Here is a 19600-nt window from a genome sequence, read left to right on the forward strand (position 1 = left end):
GCGAAGGACGCAGGCAGTGATAGTGCAGGGTTAGCAGAGCTGTCGTGACAGAGGAGGAAGGGCCCTGACTGCAGTGGAGTGGGGGCGGTTGTGGAAGAGAGGCGGCCTGGAGAGAAGGCAATAATCTGGACCTCAGTGAGCCTTTATCGCCCTATTACAGGCTTTGTCTCTAAATGCAGTCGCATTGGGGGGGTTAGGGTATCAACATAGGAATTTGGGGGAACACAATTCCTGTCCATGTCAGAGTTCAGTCCCTAGCAGAGCTATACTGACTAGAGTTTTAATCTCAGCCCTATCATTTATTAGCCGTGTGACCCTGGGCAGATGAACTTACCTCTCTAAGCCTCAATATCCTCAAGTATAAGATGGGGACAGTTAAGGTCACTATACAATTTTTTATCTAAACCTTTTGCTAGAGAAAGGAGATGCTATTAATAATTTTGCCAGGACAACAGGCAAACACCATGACTGTTTCAGGCAAACAAGGACACATGGGTTCCCTCCAAGAAACCTACTTTGCAGTATTGTTGGAATACATGTAATAATGTATGCAAACTTCTTAGCACATTGCTTGGCACATGGTAGGCACCAAAAATATATAAGTATTGTCTCGTTGCTAGGCCCTCTGTTGGCCTCCCTGGCACTGGGTTTTCCGCTGCTCACAAAATACCCCTTAACCATTCATCCCCTACCCAACCTGCCAGGAATTCCCTAAAGATGGAAGGGAAGGGGGTGAGGAGGAGAGGGAAAGAAGGTACTGGCACATTAGGTCCTGTATGGGCAAGGCTTAGCATCTTGGTAGTCCTGGGTGCAACTGTGCCCTGGGGCTAGGGATAGCTAGATTGCCATGAGGGAAGGCGGAGAGTGGACATGAGGGAAGGAAATCCTTCCCAAAGGCAACAGTGCACAGAGCAAACCACCCACGGCATGTTTTAGAGAATTAGGGGTACAGGTTGGGGGGATGGCTAAGCCTAGGGACAGCAATTTAAAGAGAAGACAGCTTTATAAAGATCTGTTAAAGATCACAAATAAAGACCTATTAGGAGAAGAAAATATGCCAGACTGTAGTTCCTGCATAAATATATACATACATTCCGTGTATTTACATTAAAATAAGCAGGAAATTAACCACAGCCAATGTTACTAGAAGTTATCCTGGGTAAGTGTAGGATTTGCAGGTGGAATCCCAATGTGCCTACTGTTTAATTTTCAAATAACACAAAGTAGCATACAGTGAAAAGTAGGTCTTCCTCTCCTTCTTAAACAAAAGGCATACTATACGCAGTTTTGCATCCTGCTTTTCTCACTTTATAAAATATCTTAGAGGTTATTCCTGGGCCAGATGCAGTGGGGCTCATACCTGTAATCCCATTGCTTTGAGAGGCCTAAGTGGTAGGATCACTTGAGCCCAGGAGTTTGAGACCAGACTAAGCAACATGGTGAAACCCTGGCTCTACAAAAAATACAAAAATTAGCCTGGTATGGTGGCATATGCCTGTGGTCCCAGCTACTCAGGAGACTGAGGTGGGAGCATCACTTGAGCTCAGGAGGTCAAGGCTGCATTGAGCCATAAGTACACCACTGCACTCCAGCCTGGGTGACAGAATATGACCCTGTATTTAAAAAAAAAAAAAAAAAAGATTATTCCTTAATAGTACATATCCTTTTCTTTCTTTGTTTTTTTTTTTTTTTTTCCCCGAGATGGAGTCTTGCTCTGTCGCCCAGGCTGGAGTGCAGTGACGCAATCTTGGCTCACTGCAACATCCGCCTCCTGGGTTCAAGCAATTCTCCTGCCTCAGCCTCCCAAGTAGCTGGGATTATAGGCGCCCACCACCACGCCTGGCTAATTTTTGTATTTTTAGTATTTTTAGTAGAGACAGGGTTTCACCATGTTGGCCAGGCTGGTCTCGAACTCCTGACCTCATGATCCGCCCACTTTGGCCTCCCAAAGTGCTGGGATTACAGGCAATGAGCCATCACTAAGCCAGTGAGCCTGGGAAATGGGCATATAGAATCCCTGCTTTCTGGCTGACAGTGTTGTTGCAAGGATAGGAATGTACACACTGTAGGCATGTATAGATGGTGGGTTCTTCCTGGTATAATCTACCTCTAGACCCAGCCTCCTGGGGTGACCCTTTCTTTGACAGATGCTGGGGAGTTTAATTCTTTGCAAAGAAAGGTTTTGTAGCTGCTGCCTGCTCCCCACTATCCCCACCGCAGGAAACCAAGTGTCTGTTTTTTGTATCATAACACAGGTATATACTATTTGCCTCACTGCTTTATCCACCAACGGACCCTTTATCTGGGACCAAAGATTCTGAGCTGAAAGGGCCCTCAGAGCAGCCAAGGCATGCATGAGAAGGGAAGGGCTATGAAGTGGAAGCTGAGGGAGCGTGGACTGCAGGCTTGGGAGAGGCAGCATGGTGTCCTGCAGAGCCGCATGCTGGCAGAACTGGGTCTACAGACACATTTTATTCAGTTCCCAAAGTATTCAAAATATTTTTTGATTAGTTGACAACAGTTAAGAACTCTGAGTATGCTTGTACAACATTGTGAATATACTTAATGCCACTGAATTATACACTTAAAAATGGTTAGAAAGAGGAGTTTTATGTTCTGTATGTTTTACCACAACTAAAAATAGGGCATGGTGGCTCTATTAAGTTTATAATGCTTGATAATTATCAAGTTTATACGTAACCTGGACAAAGCATCTGCTCTGATCCTTCCTCCTGCTACCCCACTTCAGCTTTCAACACTGTACCATGAGGTGCCTTCTTGTTGGCATCAGGATTGTCTAAGATCTCACATCAGGCAACGGTGGCAGGCAAAATCCAGCCTGTGTCATGGCAGAATAGGTTAAAAGCCAACATTACAAAACTGAGACCATTTTTGCAGAGCACATTCCCAAACTATGGGCAAGACCAACAGCAGTAAAGTTCAGCTTTTTATTGAACACATCATAAAACAGGTTTAGTTAAAAAGACCAAATCCCATGTCATCATCATACTCCTCAGATTCTTCTTTCTTTGCTTCCATTTTCTTCTCCTTAGCTGAAGCAGCAGCAATGGAGGGGGCAGGACCTCCTGCTGGTGCAGCACCAGCTGCTAGAGCAGGTCCACCAGCCCCTACATTGCAGATGAGGCTTCCAATGTTGACGTTGGCCAGAGCCTTTGCAAACAAGCCAGGCCAAAAGGTTCAACATTTACACTGGCTGCTTTAATGAGGGTATTGATATTAACCTCCATGACGATCACCTCATCGTCGTGCAGAATGAGGGCCAAGTAGATGCAGGCAAGCTTGGAGATGGTGGCCATGGCGTGGGCGAGTGTGGGGCTGGCGTTGCCAGAGGCGGCGCTAGTCGCTGGATGAAGTGATGGCCTCACCCCAACGTGGCCTTAGCTTCCTCGGAAGGACCAAGCACCTTGGTGGCAGCTGAGGAAAGGGCAAAGTATCATTTTTCACAATGTCATGACTGAACAATTATTTAACTTCTTTTTGCTTTGGTTTCCCTATCTGTTGAAATGAGCTGTTTGAAGATTAAATTAGTTTTTTTTTTTTTTAGACAGAGCCTCATTCACTCTGTCACCCAGGCTGGAGTGCAGTGGCACAATCTCAGCTCACTGCAACCTTCACTCCCTGGGTTCAAGCGATTCTCCTGCCTCAGCTTCCTGAGTAGCTGGGATTTACAGGCATGCATCACCACGCCCGGCTATTTTTTGTATTTTTAGTAGAGACGGGGTTTTACCATGTTGGCCAGGCTAGTGTTGAACTCCCGGCCTCAAGTGATCTGCCCAACTCGGCCTCCCAAAGAGCTGGGATTACAGGCCTGAGCCACTGGGCCTGGCCTTAGATGAGGTCTTACGTATATTTTATTCTTGTTTCTTTTTTTCCTCACTGGGCTTTGAATTTCAAGTGATATAAACCTGAGTCTGATTCTGAGCTCTGCCCCTTTCCAGCTATGGGCCAGTCATTTAGCCTCTCTGAGCCATAGTTTCTACATCTGTAAAAGAGTTAATACTTCATAGAGTTTTTGTAAGGATGACTTGAAAAACTGTAACTAGCACTGTGACTGTCACATAATAGGTGCTTGATATATATGCTATTTATTCCTCTTCTAAGCCACAGAAAGTGAGGACTTCTAGTATGTGGTACCAGAGTGTGCAGCAAAGAACCTTCTGCAAAGAGCTTTGGCTGCAGATGATCAAGATTTGCCATGGACTCCAGAACTCTCAAATCACTTGGAAATTTGTCTATGCAGCATTATCTGGTGTCATGCCTGAGATATTGAAGGAAAAGCTCCAGCCTTTCAGGGGTTTCTGAGAAGACTATGCCCCTTTTCTGTACTCATAACTGTATCTTCCTTCTCTGGGCAGTATCGAGAGTGGGTAAAAGAACATGGACTTGAAGTCAGAGAGTCCTAGCTTCTAGCCCTAGGTATGTGACCAACGGCAAGTTGTTTACCTCTCTGAGCTTGTTTTCGTACTTGAGAAATAGGAAATAGGGATGCTGTGAATATTAAATGAGATCGTTCTTGGAAAGAATATTAGCAAGGTACCTGGCGCACGGTCAGTGCTCCAGAGAGTCTGAGGAGGTGATGTATTTGCCAAGAGACAATGCCAAAGAAGAGAGGAATGCAATTAGGCATGTCTTTCTAAGCCAGTAAAGGGCCTCTTTGGATCTTCGTATGATTTTATTTTATTTATTTATTTTTTGAGGCGGAGTCTTGCTCCATCGCCCAGGCTGGAGTGCAGTGGCACGATATTGGCTTACTGCAACCTCTGCCTCCCAGGTTCTAGCGATTCTCCTGCCTCAGCCTCCCGAGTAGCTGCGACTGATTACAGGCACCTGGCTAATTTTTGTATTTTTAGTAGAGGTGGGGTTTCACCATGTTGGGCAGGCTGGTCTCGAACTCCTGGCCTCAAGTGATCCATCCGCGTCAGCCCCCCAAAGTGCTGGGATTACAGGCATGAGCCACCACACCTGGCTTGGATCTTTGCATGATCTTTGCACGGTAAGGAGCAAAAGGCAAAGAGGTTAGCAGTTTTCGGGGAGGTGAATTAAGACGTGGATACCTCATTTTCAAAACCTCTTGGAAGGCTGGGTGAAGTGACTCACGCCTGTAATCCCAGCACTTTGGGAGGTTGAGGTTGGAGGACTGCTTGAGCCCAGGAGCTCAAGACCAGTCTGGGCAACACAGTGATACCTTATCGCTACAAAAATTAAAAAAATTAGGTGGGCTTGGTGATACATACCTGTGGTCCCGGCTACTTCGGAAGCTGAGGTAGGAGTATCACTTGAACCCAGGAGGTTGAGACTGAAGTAAGCTGTGATCTTGCTAGTGCACTTCAGCCTGGGTGACAGAGCGAGACCTTGTCTCAAAAACAAGAAAACCCCCCCAAAACACCCCTCTCATATACCCACCTACAAGGGCTAATGTATTACATCCCTTTTGTTTTAAAGATCAAAATTTCTATATTATAGTTCCTCATATCACTATTAAAATCTATATCTAACACTAATTAATATAATAATACAGGCATTTTTTTTTTTTTTTAAATCACACAGCCAGGCATGGTGGCTCACACCTATAATCCCAGCACTTTGGGAGCCTAAGGCAGGAGCACTACTTGAGGCCAGAAGTTTGACATCAACCTGGGCAACAAACTGAGACCCTGTCCCTACAAAAAAAATTAGCTATGTACAATGATGCATGCCTGTAGCTACTGGGGAGGCTGAAGCGAGAGAATTGCTTGAGCCCAGCAGTTCGGGGTCACAGTGAGCTATGATTGTGCCACTGAACTCCTGCTGGGTGACAGTGAGACCCTGTCTGAAAAAACAAAAACAAAAAATCACACAGTACTATAGGGTACACAGTGAAAACTAAGACTCTCTGCTGTCCTAGACAAAGTTCGTCTCCCTTAGCAACCATTAATATTCATTAACATTTTCTTGTGACTCCTTCCAGACATAACCTGTGCATGCATAACAGCAAAAACATATGGGAACAAATGTGTAGTGCAGATAACTAAAGCAATACTTACGTCTTAATGGACATAATCACCCCATGCTATCCCTCTTCCTTTATTATACAAATCCAGGAATACTTTTCCCATTATTCTGCACTTTGCTTCCTTCATTTACTGATATCTCTTGGCGACTGCTCTATAACTATACAAGTAGATCTACCCGATTTTCTGTATGGCTGCATGACAGTCTACTGTAAGTATACTGTTTTGTAGTGCTCTATCTAACCAGTATCAGATATTTCGGTTGTTTTCTGCCTCTTTCTACTACAAACAATTCTGCAATGACTATTAGTAACTCTTTGTTTGCAGAGTTTTTTTTTTTTTTTTTAAAGACGAAAATTCTTTTTCTTTTCTTTCTTTTTTTTTTGAGACAGTCTTACCTTGGTGTCCAAGCTGTAGTGCAGATCTCCACTAGCCGCAACCTCTGCCTTCTGAGCTCAAGTGATTTTCCCACCTCAGCCTCCCAAAGTGCTGGGATTACAGGCGTGTGCCACCACGTCTGGCTAGTTTTTGAATTTTTTTTGTAGAGACGGGGTTTCGCATGTTGCTCCGGCTGCTCGTGCGAACTCCTGACCTCAGGTGATCCACCCACCTCGGCCTCCCAAAATGCTGGGATTACATGCGTGAGCTACCGCGCCCGGCATGCTGCATAATATTCTATATTACGTGTATATCACTGTTAAACAGCTTATCAATTCATGAACATTAAGTGTTCGGGTTTTAAATCTTCTAGCAATGCTGACAAAGCTGCAGTGAAAATCTTGGCACATGCCTTTGTAAACAAACGTGGCTATCAACCAAGAAGTGACATTATTGTTTTGGGGGATATACACAATTTTATTAGATCTTTAAATTGCTGCTGGGCGCAGTGGCTCACGCCTGTTAATCTCAACACTTTGCGAGGTCCAGGCAGGCGGATCACCTGAGGTCAGGAGTTCGAGACCAGCCTGGCCAACATGGTGAAACCCTGTCTCTACTAAAAATACAAAAAAATTAGCCGGGCCTGGTGGCGCGCGCCTGTAATCCCAGCTACTAGGTGAGGCTGAGGCAGGAGAATCGCTTGAACTCAGGAGGCGGAAGTTGCAGTGAGCCGAGATCACGTCATTGCACTCCAGCCAGGGCGACAGAGCGAGGCTCCCTCTCAAAAAAAAATATTGCTTGGCAAAAAGATCTGTATCACTTAAAACTTCCTCCAAAAGTGAAGGGTAGCCATGTCCCTCATCGCGGGTCACCTGGGTTAAATTACTAATCTGTAAATGTTAAATTTTGCCAATCTTCTCTTATTAGTGTTTCAATTCGGAGAATCATGTTGTGAAATGCCAATCTCTTAGTCCACCTTTCAAAAAACTTTGCAGGGGTTCTCCAAGGCCCTCCGAATAAAGTCCAGATTCCTTTGCAGAGCTCACAAGATCGTGGAGATTCCCTGCTCCAGGAAACTTCCAGGGGCTTCTCTCCTGAGACCTGTTCCCTGGTTTTGGGAGCGCTCGGGCGACCGCGAGCCAGGGCAGCGTCTCGCTCATCTCGGACCCAGGCCTGGGGCTCCACTGACGCCGATGGAGCCGGGCTGCTGCGGGAGTGGAGCCCTGGGGGACCAGAACGGGCTTTCACTTCGCTCCTGGGCCTCCTGAGTTCCAGGCTCGGGCTAGCCCCGCGCAGGGAGGCGAGCGGGCCCGGCTCCCCAGAGGCTGAGGCCGGCGCCCGTGCTCCTTCATCTCGGCCTCTCTCCCCCGACACAGGCGCTCCACGTGCTTCATTTCCAAAATTTTCAGCAAAACTCCGCGGGAGACCCTGGTCACATGCCTGGAACGAGAACAAACCGGGGCGTGTCTGTGCCGGACGGCTGGGAACCAAAGCTATTTCCATAGAAATAGGGCCGGCCAGCCTTGAGTTGTAGCCCCGCCAGTGCCTGAAACGCCAGGAGGAGGAGACGAGTTGCCTTTTAAAGGCGTAGCGACGAGAATAAGCCCCCACCCACGGCAATTCCAGGCTGAACAATAGTGGCGCAGCTCGGGACGTGGTGCGAGGGCCCACACTCCACTGGAGCACGCGCGGACCACCATGCCTCAGCCGCCACAAAGGGAGCCTCGCCACACGCCCGCGGCCGCCTCGCAGCGCCCCCCAGAAGCGCCTGGCGGAAGGGCGCGCTCTCAGGCCTTCCACCGGCGACCTTCCGGCGGGAGCCCGCGGGCGGCGCAGGAACGACTCTCCTTCACCTGCCCCGCAGCAGTGCTGAGTAATGGTGAGAGCAGCAAGGCCCCTGGCCGCCGCCCGTAAGAAAAAAGTTGTAATAAAAAGAAAACAACCCGGGAAACTTTATTACTTGGTTCGCCAGGTACAAACCTGTGCGGAAAAGGCGGGGTACAGGCCTCGGAGGCCGGACCCAATAAGTCAGGGAAAGAAAGAGGGCAGAAGCCGCTGCCTGCACAGCCTCACAACCACCCAGAGGGCACGGCGGCCCTGGGGCTCGGTCTCTTCCGAGCAGAGCAACCTCCGTGTCTATCAGCTCCTTCCGGCGTTGCGATTGGCCACAGGCTGTCTTGGTCTCTCGGGCGCCCGCCTCCTAGTTGCTAGGGGTTTACTTCCCCAAAGTACACGGGCCCCACCTTGTGGCGCAACCGCTCCTGCATGGAAAACGGATCTCCGCCCAGGGCAAGGCGTGTTAACGAATAAGAGCAGCCCCGCATATTTATTGGCTACTTTGAGTATCAGTCAAAGAACTGCTTGCTCGCCTTTCTATTGTACTTTTCGGTTATTGGTCTCTCTTAGTGCCGATCTGTTACTAGGGAAACGAGATCCTCACAGTCTCATAGGTATGAGTCAAAGCCAATCAAGAGCCACGCCTTCATCCGCGAGTCAGTGCCCAATTGCTGTTCGAAGAGCCCGGAGGACGCGGTCGGGATTGGTCATCCCGTCGGCCGACCTGGCCGCAACAAGTTAGGGTGAGTGGCAGTTATATAGACCGGCGGCGGAGCACGCGTGTGTGCGGACGCAGTTGCGTGAGGGGTTTCTGCTATCCTCGGTGCTGTGGAGCAGAGCTAGTTCCTCTCCAGCTCAGCCGCGTAGGTACGCCGGGGTGTGGGCGGGGCAGGGAGGCCAGAGGACTAAGCCGAGCCGCAGCAGTTGTGAGAGGGAGAAGTCTGAGTGGCGCTCCCGGCGGCCGAGCCAGTCGCGTCCCCCACCCCCACCCTCACCCTCACCCCCACCCCCATCTCCACCCCAACGGCCGCAGGCGCGCGCGGCGGACGGACGGGCGCGCGGCGGCTCCCCGCTCCCCCTCCCCTCCCGGCTGGGGCGCGTGTCCGTGTCCGCCGCGTGCGCGTGCTGCGTCCAACGGCCTCGCGGGGCGGGAGTAAGCAGCGGCCGCCGCCTGGGCCCCAGGGCGGTCTCGGGGGCTAGGGGCCCCGCGCCCAGGGTTTCCCGCCCGCCACCCTCTCCGCCACGCGCCCGCGGCGTCTTTTCCTCCCTTGGCCAAGGGATCCAGTCGGTTCGGACCAGAAGGAGGCTTTCGTTTAGGGGTGGGGGCAGCACTAAAGTCCGCGCGTCGCAGAAGTGTCTTCGGTTTTGCAGAGAGCAAAGAGGGAGCAGCGAATGCACGAAGTGGTAGTAACAACCAATGTTCTTTCCACGCCCTCACTGTGTGCCCGGCACTGTGCAGAGCCACTTTTCTGCCTTTCATTTGATTATTGCAGTGAGCTGGCGAGGTGGGTACGGCTATCCTCCTTCCTTAGCGGACCAAGACACGGGTCTGGAGAGCGGGGTCACAGGCACGCACGGGAAGGGCGGTGATTTGCTGACGCCGGGCCCTCTGACTTCGAGCCCCCAGCTTCCCAAGCCTGTTTTAGTCTTTGCCCCCGGAGCACTTGTCCCTCGGGGCAGCATCAGCCTCAAAAGGCCACCGGCCGAGAAGGCTGCAGCGGCATTTGTACTTGGGCTAGTTCTGGGCTTCCAGGGAGACAAGGGTTGGAAGTGGGAATGTGACAAAGGAAAAGGGTTTGGGCTTCCTTTCTACGTGTATTTGTACAGGCCCTGGGTAGATGTGCCGCCACCGTAGCTTCTGGAAAAAAGTAGGGAAAACGATGAGTAAGTGCAAATGAACATGGACTGTGTTCCTCATCGGGTTTGAAACTCAGATTGCTGATGGGAAATTCCCGCCAGCGGGAAGTTAGGCTCCGGTTTTAGACGTTGAATTTTTTTTTCTCTACTTTTTTTTTTTTAATTGGAGGAGACTTTTGGAGAAAGACCTTGAGAAGATTCGCTTTATAGTTGAAGGAAATGAGGTGCAAAGCGACGAATTTAAGATCTCACTAGCATCTGTGAGTTAAAATACGGAATTGGAGTAGAAAGGATGGCGCCCAGTTACAGTATACATTTGACCTCTGTGGAGCGTGTCACGCTGGATGAATTACTGGTGTTGGAGATGTGTTGGAAAAAACAACTGTGACAGTCGAGATCTGTGGATGGAAGTTTGTGTACACTCCGTTTATTTAGCATTTACTCTGCCGGGTTCCTGTGTATATGCAGAAACAAGATGCTTTTCTTCAGGGACTAGAGCTTATATTTTTCTTTTTTTTTTTTTTTTTTTTTTTTTTTTTTTTTTATTTTTTTATTTTTTTTTATTTTTTTAATTTCTGAAGTATTTATTGATCATTCTTGGGTGTTTCTCGGAGAGGGGGATATGGCAGGGTCATAGGATAATAGTGGAGAGAAGGTCAGGAGATAAACACATGAACAAAGGTCTCTGGTTTTCCTAGGCAGAGGACCCTGCGGCCTTCTGCAGTGTTTGTGCCCCTGAGTACTTGAGATTAGGGAGTGGTGATGACTCTTAAAGAGCATGCTGCCTTCAAGCATCTGTTTAACAAAGCACATCTTGCACCACCCTTAATCCATTTAACCCTGAGTTGACACAGCACATGTTTCAGAGAGCAGGGGGCTGGGGGAAAGGCCATAGATCAACAGCATCCCAAGGCAGAAGAATTTCTCCTAGTCAGAACAAAATGGAGTCTCCTATGCCCACCCCTTTCTACACAGACACAGCAACAATCTGATCTCTCCTTCCTTTCCCCACACTTCCTCACCTTCTCTTCAACAAAACCGCCATCGTCCTCATGGCCCGCTCCCGATGGTCGCTGTCTCTTCGGAGCTGTTGGGTACACCTCCCAGACAGGGCAGCCGGGCAGAGGCGCTCCTCACCTCCCAGACAGGGCGGCTGGGCAGAGGCGCCCCTCGCTTCCCAGACGGGGCCGCCCGGGCAGAGGCGCTCCTCTCCTCCCAGACGGGGCGGCCGGGCAGAGGCGCTCCTCACTTCCCCGACGGGGCCGCCCGGGCAGAGGCGCTCCTCGCTTCCCAGACGGGGCCGCCCGGGCAGAGGCGCTCCTCAGTTCCTCCCAGACCGGGTGGCAGCCGGGCAGAGGCGCTCCTCACCTCCCAGACGGGGCGGCCGGGCAGAGGCGCTCCTCACTTCCCTGACGGGGCGGCCGATCAGAGGCGCTCCTCACTGGGGCGGCCGAGCAGAGGCGCTCCTCACTTCCCAGAGGGGGCGGCCGGGCAGAGGCGCTCCTCACTTCCCAGACGGGGCGGCCGGGCAGAGACGCTCCTCACTTCCTCCCAGATGGGGTGGCGGCCAGGCAGAGGCGCTCCTCACCTCCCAGACAGGGCGGCCGGGCAGAGGCGCTCCTCACTTCCCAGACTGGGCGGCCGGGCAGAGGAGCTCCTCACCTCCTAGACGGGGCGACCAGGCAGAGGCGCTCCTCACTTCCCAGACGGTGTGGCGGCTGGGCAGAGGTGCTCCTCCCTTCCCAGATGGGGCAGCCAGGCAGAGGCGCTCCTCACTTCCCAGTCGGTGTGGCGGCCGGGCAGAGGTGCTCCTCCGTTCCCAGATGGGGCAGCCAGGCAGAGGCGCTCCTCACTTCCCAGACGGTGTGGCGGCCGGGCAGAGGTGCTCCTCCCTTCCCAGATGGGGCAGCCAGGCAGAGGCGCTCCTCACTTCCTCCCAGAAGGGGTGGCGGCCAGGCAGAGGCGCTCCTCACTTCCCAGAGGGGGCGGCCGGGCAGAGGTGCTCCTCACTTCCTCCCAGACGGGGTGGCGGCCAGGCAGAGGCGCTCCTCACCTCCCAGACGGAGTGGTCAGGCAGAGGCGCTCCTCACTTCCCATATGGGGTGGCGGCCGGGCAGAGGCGCTCCTCACTTCCCAGATGGGGCAGCCGGGCAGAGGTGCTCCTCACTTCCTCCCAGACGGGGTGGCAGCCGGGCAGAGGCGCTCCTCACCTCCCAGACGGAGTGGTCAGGCAGAGGCGCTCCTCACCTCCCAGAGTGGGCGGCCGGGCAGAGGTGCTCCTCACTTCCTCCCAGACGGGGTGGCGGCCAGGCAGAGGCGCTCCTCACCTCCCAGACGGAGTGGTCAGGCAGAGGCGCTCCTCACTTCCCATATGGGGTGGCGGCCGGGCAGAGGCGCTCCTCACTTCCCAGATGGGGCAGCCGGGCAGAGGTGCTCCTCACTTCCTCCCAGACGGGGTGGCAGCCGGGCAGAGGCGCTCCTCACCTCCCAGACGGGGTGGCCGGGCAGAGGTGCTCCTCCCTTCCCAGACGGAGTGGCCAGGCAGAGGCGCTCCTCACCTCCCAGAGTGGGCGGCCGGGCAGAGGTGCTCCTCACTTCCTCCCAGACGGGGTGGCGGCCAGGCAGAGGCGCTCCTCACCTCCCAGACGGGGCGGCCGGGCAGAGGTGCTCCTCACTTCCTCCCAGACGGGGTGGCGGCCAGGCAGAGGCGCTCCTCACCTCTCAGACGGGGCGGCCGGGCAGAGGTGCTCCTCACTTCCTCCCAGACGGGGTGGCGGCCAGGCAGAGGCACTCCTCACCTCCCAGAGTGGGCGGCCGGGCAGAGGCGCTCCTCACTTCCCAGAGTGGGCGGCCGGGCAGAGGCGCTCCTCACTTCCCAGAGTGGGCGGCCGGGCAGAGGCGCTCCTCACTTCCCATAGGGGGCGGCAGCCGGGCAGAGGCGCTCCTCACTTCCCAGATGGGGCAGCTGGGCAGAGGTGCTCCTCACTTCCTCCCAGACGGGGTGGCGGCCAGGCAGAGGCGCTCCTCACCTCCCAGACGGGGCGGCCGGGCAGAGGCACTCCTCACCTCCCAGACGGGGCGGCTGGGCAGAGGCACTCCTCACCTCCCAGACGGGGCGGCCGGGCAGAGGCACTCCTCACCTCCCAGACGGGGCGGCTGGGCAGAGGCGCTCCTCACCTCCCAGAAGGGGCGGCTGGGCAGAGGCGCTCCTCACTGCCCATATGGGGTGGCAGCCGGGCAGAGGCGCTCCTCACTTCCCAGACGGGGTGGCGGCCAGGTAGAGGCGCTCCTCACTTCCCAGATAGGGCAACAGGGCAGAGGCGCTCCTCACTTCCTCCCAGACGGGGCGGCCGGGCAGAGGTGCTCCTCATCTCCCAGACGGGGCAGCCAGGCAGAGGCGCTCCTCACTTCCTCCCAGACGGGGTGGCAGCCGGGCAGAGGCGCTCCTCACATCCCAGATGATGGGCGGCCAGGCAGAGGCGCTCCTCACTTCCCAGATAGGGCGGCCGGGCAGACGGGCTCCTCACATCCCAGACGATGGGCGGCCAGGCAGAGACGCTCCTCACTTCCTAGACGGGGTGGCGGTGGGGCAGAGGCTGTAATCTTAGCACTTTAAGAGGCCAAGGCAGGAGGCTGGTAGGTGGAGGTTGCAGAGAGCCGAGATCACACCACTGCACTCCAGCCTGAGCACCATTGAGCATTGAGTTAGCGAGACTCCGTCTGCAATCCCAGCACCTCGGGAGGCCGAGGCAGGCAGATCACTCGAGGCCAGGAGCTGGAGACCAGCCCGGTCAACACGGCGAAACCCCGTCTCCACCAAAAATACAAAAACCATTCAGGCGTGGCGGCGCGCGCCTGCAATCCCAGGCACTCGGCAGGCCAAGGCAGGAGAGTCACAGGAGCCCGAGGCAGGGAGGTTGCAGCAAGCCGAGATCCCGGCAGTACAGTCCAGCTTCGGCAACAGAGGGAGACCGAAAAAAGAAGGAGAGGGAGACCGAAAAAAGAGGGGAGAGGGAGGGGGAGGGGGAGGGGGAGGGGGAGGGGGAGGGGGAGGGGGAGGGGGAGGGGGAGGGAGAGCTTATATTTTTCTAGTGGAGTTACCATCTTTTAGATTATTTAAAAGCCAACATACTCCTTGGCTTAGTGAAATAAATCTTCTATGTTATAGAAACACTTCTATAAACATAAACATTTCTGTAAACGTGTTCTAGAAACCCTTTGTATAAACATGTTTCTATAACAGCATTATAATATAACAATGTTCCAAGTAACATTTACTTGAAACTTTCCTGGTGGGGCAATTCCGGTTACCTGCCCTTACAGACTGGTTAACTATGGAATTAGCATTTTAACTTAGACTTAAAGATGAGCAATTTAAGTTGTCAAATGGAAAAACACTAGAATGACCTACATTTAAACTGTTTAAGCTTGAGTCCAGCTAATTTTATTACTGCTTGAGGCAAAATAGAATGAAATTACCTTACGCATTATTGAGGGAAAATTTTGTTAGTTTCTACTTAAAATATTAAAAAAATACAGTTCTTGGCCTCAGGCAAATGGTTATCATTTGGGCAGGAATATGAAAATTACGTGATTATTTCACAAACTGGTGCTTTAACTGATTACTTGTGCATTCCTTTATCAGGAACAAGTGAATTGAAGCGAATTGTGGTAATGTAAGGCTTGGCAAGGCTGCCCTACATCCCTACCAAGTCATAGGTCAGTTTTGTTGGAGCTGCTTACCGGTAGAAAAGTCCAAGCTTTTGTACCTCTTACAGGTAGAAAAGTAGACAATTCTTTGTTTAACTCAGTTTGCTGTTCCTGAGCTGACAGTCCACCAGGGGAACATTAGGAGATTTTGGTAATGTTTGTTTGTAACCTACTTAGAGCAGTTTATCTTTTGTAACTTATGGTTTTTCTTTTTTTCCCACTCCTTCTAGTATTTTGCATAGAAAGTGAACGGCAGAAGGCAGTTTTAAGTTTTTGTAAAAGTTTGTGAATTTTTTATCGTCCTTAGGACTGATGGGGCTAGTGTTAAAAGATAAAATTCAACATAAAGCTTACATTTGTGACTAAAGCCAATTTTATATTTTTTTCTTTATTTTTGTCAGTCTGATAAAACTGCCCACTTGGTCTTTTAACATTTTGCAAATTGATTTTTTTTTTAACTTTCAGAATTTAAATAGGCATTGTATGTTTGTTTAATTATATTGTGCTTTGGCTTCCTTGGACGAAACTATTACTGACTTTACAAAGAAGAATGGATAATTGTGGAAGTAGGTAGGTCAAAAAAAGAAAAAAAAAAAAAAAGGAAAGCCTCGCCCGCCCCCCAGTAATTTGTCAAAAGCAAGTGGGAAAAATCTCTGGTAGTGCAGTACTGCCCTTCCAGTACTCCAGTACAAGCCCTGGAGTTAAATTTAGATTCAGCAACTGTTATCTTACATGTAGTTGGTGATCACAATGTGGTCGCACACTAGGTTTATAATTTTATATCTCAGAAATCAGCTATTTACTTTTTTTTTTTTAAAGTATTCTTGGACATCCTGTCTGTTTTTAGTTGGGAAGGCCAAGTTGCAAGCCAGGTGATAGGGTTAAGAGTAGGAATAATTCACACACACGAATAGTGTCTTAATATTCTGTCTTACAAGGTGGAAAGCAATTTCAAAAAAATTGCCCTCACAACCTGTAGCTTAGGTCTTTAGGCGACTTTGTGATAGAGTCCCTCTTCTGTCAGGTGGCCAGTCTGTCATGTAATAAGTTTTTGGTATTTGTTTTGTATTTTAGGTACTTAATCAAAAGTAAAGATTAAAGATGATTGACAGAAATTTGGCTTCCTGGATGGTATACACATCTACTTTGTAGGGATGTAATCTTTGGTGGCTATTAACGTCACTGGCTGTATAAAGCATCATTATGTATTTGTGTAACCCTTTGCATATTTAGAAAGTGCTTTCACACATCTTTGGTATTACCATACTTTTACTAAAAAGTGAATTGGAGCTCTGAAACCGAATTGTCAAAACTATTTTGAAAAGCATGTGGTACCTAATAGGGTACTATAGCCAGCTTATTTCCTTAATTAAAAAATCTTAGAGGGATCTTGAATCTGGAATGTATGAATGTGACACCTGCCTGCCCTTGCAGGCTTCTCCCATATGCTGTTTATGCAAAGCCATAGGCTGTGCCTTAAGTACACCCTTGTTTCTGCACTGAGGTTGCCTAGATTTCCCTGGAGTGTATCCACCTGTCTTGATCTGTTTAAGAATTTTGGGGATGAGCATTAGTATTAACTGTAACATATCTTTTCACGTGATGAGAAAGAACGAAGATTTTTCTTTAATTATGAACCTGAGTAGGTTTTAACTTTGGAGTGGGGAAGGGATACACTAAGATAAAGGATAGTTGTTAAGTTTTCTGATTCCTGAAGTTTTTTTTCTTTCAGGAAAACGGTATTTTTCAGATAAAATAAGATTTGTGGAAGAGTTGGAATAGAGAGGTCTTGTATACCCATTATCCAATGTTAACATCTTATGTAATCAAAGTACATTTAACAGAACTGAGAAATTAACATCGATAAAATACTGTTAATGAAAGACTTTATTTGGATTTTCTTAGTTTTTCTACTAATGTGCTTTTTCTGTTCTAAGATCCAGTCCAAGATGCCACATTATATGCAGTCTCCTGATCTGTGTCAGTTTCTGTCTTTCCTTTTGTCTTTCGTGACCATGACACTTGATCTCATTTGGATTTGATGTTAATGATTAGACTGAAGTTACGGATTTTTGGGGGAAGAATACCACAGAAATTACCCTTATCACATCATATTGGGGGTCCGTAATATATAACTGGTTGAATTTCACCTGATGATTTGGTTAAGGTGGTATCTGTCAGGTTAGTATTTTTTCCCCTTTACATACTATTCCTTAGATGCTAGTCACCAAGTCCAGCTCACACTCAAGGAGAGAGGGGAATTAGACTACTTTCTAGAGGGAGGAGAATGTGAATTTGTGGATGTATATTAAAGCTACTGTTATATTTTGGGGGAGATGCTTCGAAGCCATGCAAATAAAGTTCCCCTACTTAATTTTAGCATTTTAATGGATCTCGTCTGCAGCTATTATTACTTTGGGGTTCTAATGGTGATTTTTTTTTAATTTCCCTCATTCCTTCTACAGTATAAATTTTCTGTGAGGAAGATTTGTGTATTCTTCTTTTTTTTTCTTTTTTTCACTTATATCACTGTAGACCATGGATATTAATTTTATTCTTTGGGTTGTAATCCACAATTATCCTTGCTGATGTTTACTTATTTTTGATTATTATTTATTTTATATTTTTATAAAATATCGTCCAGGCTGTCTCACACTCCTGGACTCAAGCCATCCTCTGGTCTTGGCCTCTCAAAGTGCTGGGATTACAGGTGTGAGCCACTGTGCTGGCCACAGATTATTTTGTTGTTCATGTTGTTCCAGCTTTTTTTTTTTTGGCTCCTTTGTCCTTTTGTCCCTGTCTTTTCTGTTTTTTAAAAGCATGTTTTTTCTTTCATTAATTACCAGGTATTTCAGGCTCATCTTGTATTTTGCCTGTCTCAGGTCCAGAATCAACCATTTCTCCAAGGAGCTGTCAGGAAGAATTTTGAAAGGAGGTGACAGGTGGTAAATGCGAAGAGTTTGGAAAAATAGATTGACAGTAGGCCCAGTGATGTCGATACTTCTCTTGCTCTAAGCACAGACATTGGCTTCTGTATTCAAGTTACTCCAGTTCTGGGAAAAGATTTTGTTTCTAAATTGCTATGATTTAGAGAACCAGATATCAAATGTATGAATACATAGCATAATCCTGAAACAAAATTTACAAAAATTTAATAGATGCTCAAGTTAGTACACACAAACACTTGCTGTTTTTCCTTGGTGTTTTTGACAACTTTATTAAAGTAAAAAGACCACTTAAATACTATTGTACTCAGAATTAACATTTGACATTTTGCATTGCCCTTTAAGACTCCTTTTTTTCTATACGGGTTTCCATTCCCTTCCTTCCAGGGATCTTTTTCACATCTTTCCAGGCTGTTTTATTGATGGGGAATTTTTAAAAATAGCTTTATTGAGGTATAATTGACAATAAACTGTATATTTTTAAAGTGTACTGCCTGATAATTTCAGACACCTTTTGTAATCCCAGCTTCTCAAAAGACTGAGGCAGCAGAGAGGATTTCTTGAGCCCAGATGTTTGAGGCTGCAGTGACCTATGGTCATGCTACTGCACTCCAGCCTGGGCGACACAGGAGACTCTTAAAAAAAGGTATACCCACGAAACCATCACCACAATCAAGATTGTGAACCTATCCATTACCCCCAAAAGTTTTCTCATGTCCCTTTTCCCTCTTTCTTGCTTGTTCCTCCCACTCTTCTCCCTGCAGGAAATCCTTGATCTTTTTATCACTGTAGATTACTGTGCATTTTTTAGAATTTTTTTGTAAATACATCATGTTCTTTTTTTAATTGCTCAGTGCTAGTCTGTTGTGTAGGCATATCACAATTTATTGGTTTACCTGTTGGTGGGCAGTGAAACACACAAAAGCTGTGTGTTTCCAGCTTTTTGACTGTTACAAATAAAGCTTCTGAACTTTGTGTACGAGTCCTTGTATGGGTATATGCCTTTATTTCTCTTGGGTAAATGCTTAATAGGGGAATGTTTAGATCATGTAGTAGATGTATGCCTAACTTTTAAAGAAACTCCCTGTTTTCCAAAGTGGTTGTACCATTTTACATTGCCACCAGCGATGTTTGGAGGGTTCTAGTTCTGCCAGTATGTTGGCTAACAGTGTGTATGGTCAGTCTTTTTAATTTTAGTCATTGTGACAGGTGTTTATTGGTACCTCACAGGTTTTAATTTGCATTTCTGTAATTGCTAGTGATCAGCATTTTTCATTTGGCATTGATATAATTTCTTTGGTGAAATATCTTTAAGTCTTTTGCTCATATTTTATGGGATTGGTTACTTAATTATTAATTTTTTTGTTTTGAGACAGAGTTTCGCTCTTGTTGCCCGGGCTGGAGTGCAATGGCGCCATCTCTGCTCACTGCAGCCTCTGCCTTCTGGGTTTAAGTGATTGTCCTGTCTCAGCCTCCTGAGTAGCTGGGATTACAGGCATCCACCACCACACCTGGCTAATTTTTGTATTTTCAGTAGAGCCGGGGTTTCACCATGTTGGCCAGGCTAGTCTCGAACTACTGACTTCAGGTGATCTGCCCTCCTCGGCCTCCGAAAGTGCTGAGATTACAGGCATGAGAGTACTTTATATATTCTGGATAGAGGTATTTTAAAAATTAGAGATATGGTTTGGGCGCGGTGGCTCACACTTGTAATCCCAGCACTTTGGGAGGCCGAGGCAGGTGGATCACTTGAGGCCAGGGGTTTGAGACCAGCCTGGGCAACATGGTGAAACCTCATCTCTACTAAAAATACAAAAATTAGTCGGGCGTGGTGGTACGTGCTTATAATCCCAGCCACTTGAG

At 48.9% G+C, this 19600-nt stretch overlaps 1 protein-coding gene and 1 pseudogene across 8 annotated transcripts in view; one reads left to right on the forward strand and one right to left on the reverse strand.

Annotated features, from left to right (window-relative positions):
- Positions 1 to 2934: 2934 nt before the first annotated feature.
- On the reverse strand, positions 2935 to 8508 carry LOC129036413 (large ribosomal subunit protein P1-like; annotated as a pseudogene). The gene is made up of 3 exons (XR_008502535.2): positions 8370 to 8508; positions 6410 to 7829; positions 2935 to 3435 (listed from the first exon to the last, which is right to left on the reverse strand). The product of XR_008502535.2 is annotated as a large ribosomal subunit protein P1-like (transcript).
- A 187-nt stretch (positions 8509 to 8695) lies between these two features.
- G3BP1 (G3BP stress granule assembly factor 1) overlaps positions 8696 to 19600 on the forward strand; it is a 37234-nt gene continuing 26329 nt past the window's right edge. Inside the window, exon 1 of one of the 7 annotated variants that reach the window (XM_054487490.2) lies at positions 8696 to 9092. Coding sequence is in view for 1 of the 7 variants with exons in the window: in XM_054487486.2 (XP_054343461.1) it covers positions 9618 to 9629 (12 nt within the window). In the remaining 6 variants the exon portion in view is untranslated. The other 6 variants (XM_054487488.2, XM_054487491.2, XM_063665618.1 and 3 more) reach the window with 6 other exon arrangements.

The sequence above is a fragment of the Pongo pygmaeus genome, chromosome 4, assembly GCF_028885625.2.
Source record: "Pongo pygmaeus isolate AG05252 chromosome 4, NHGRI_mPonPyg2-v2.0_pri, whole genome shotgun sequence".
NCBI classification, from domain to species: Eukaryota; Metazoa; Chordata; class Mammalia; order Primates; family Hominidae; genus Pongo; species Pongo pygmaeus.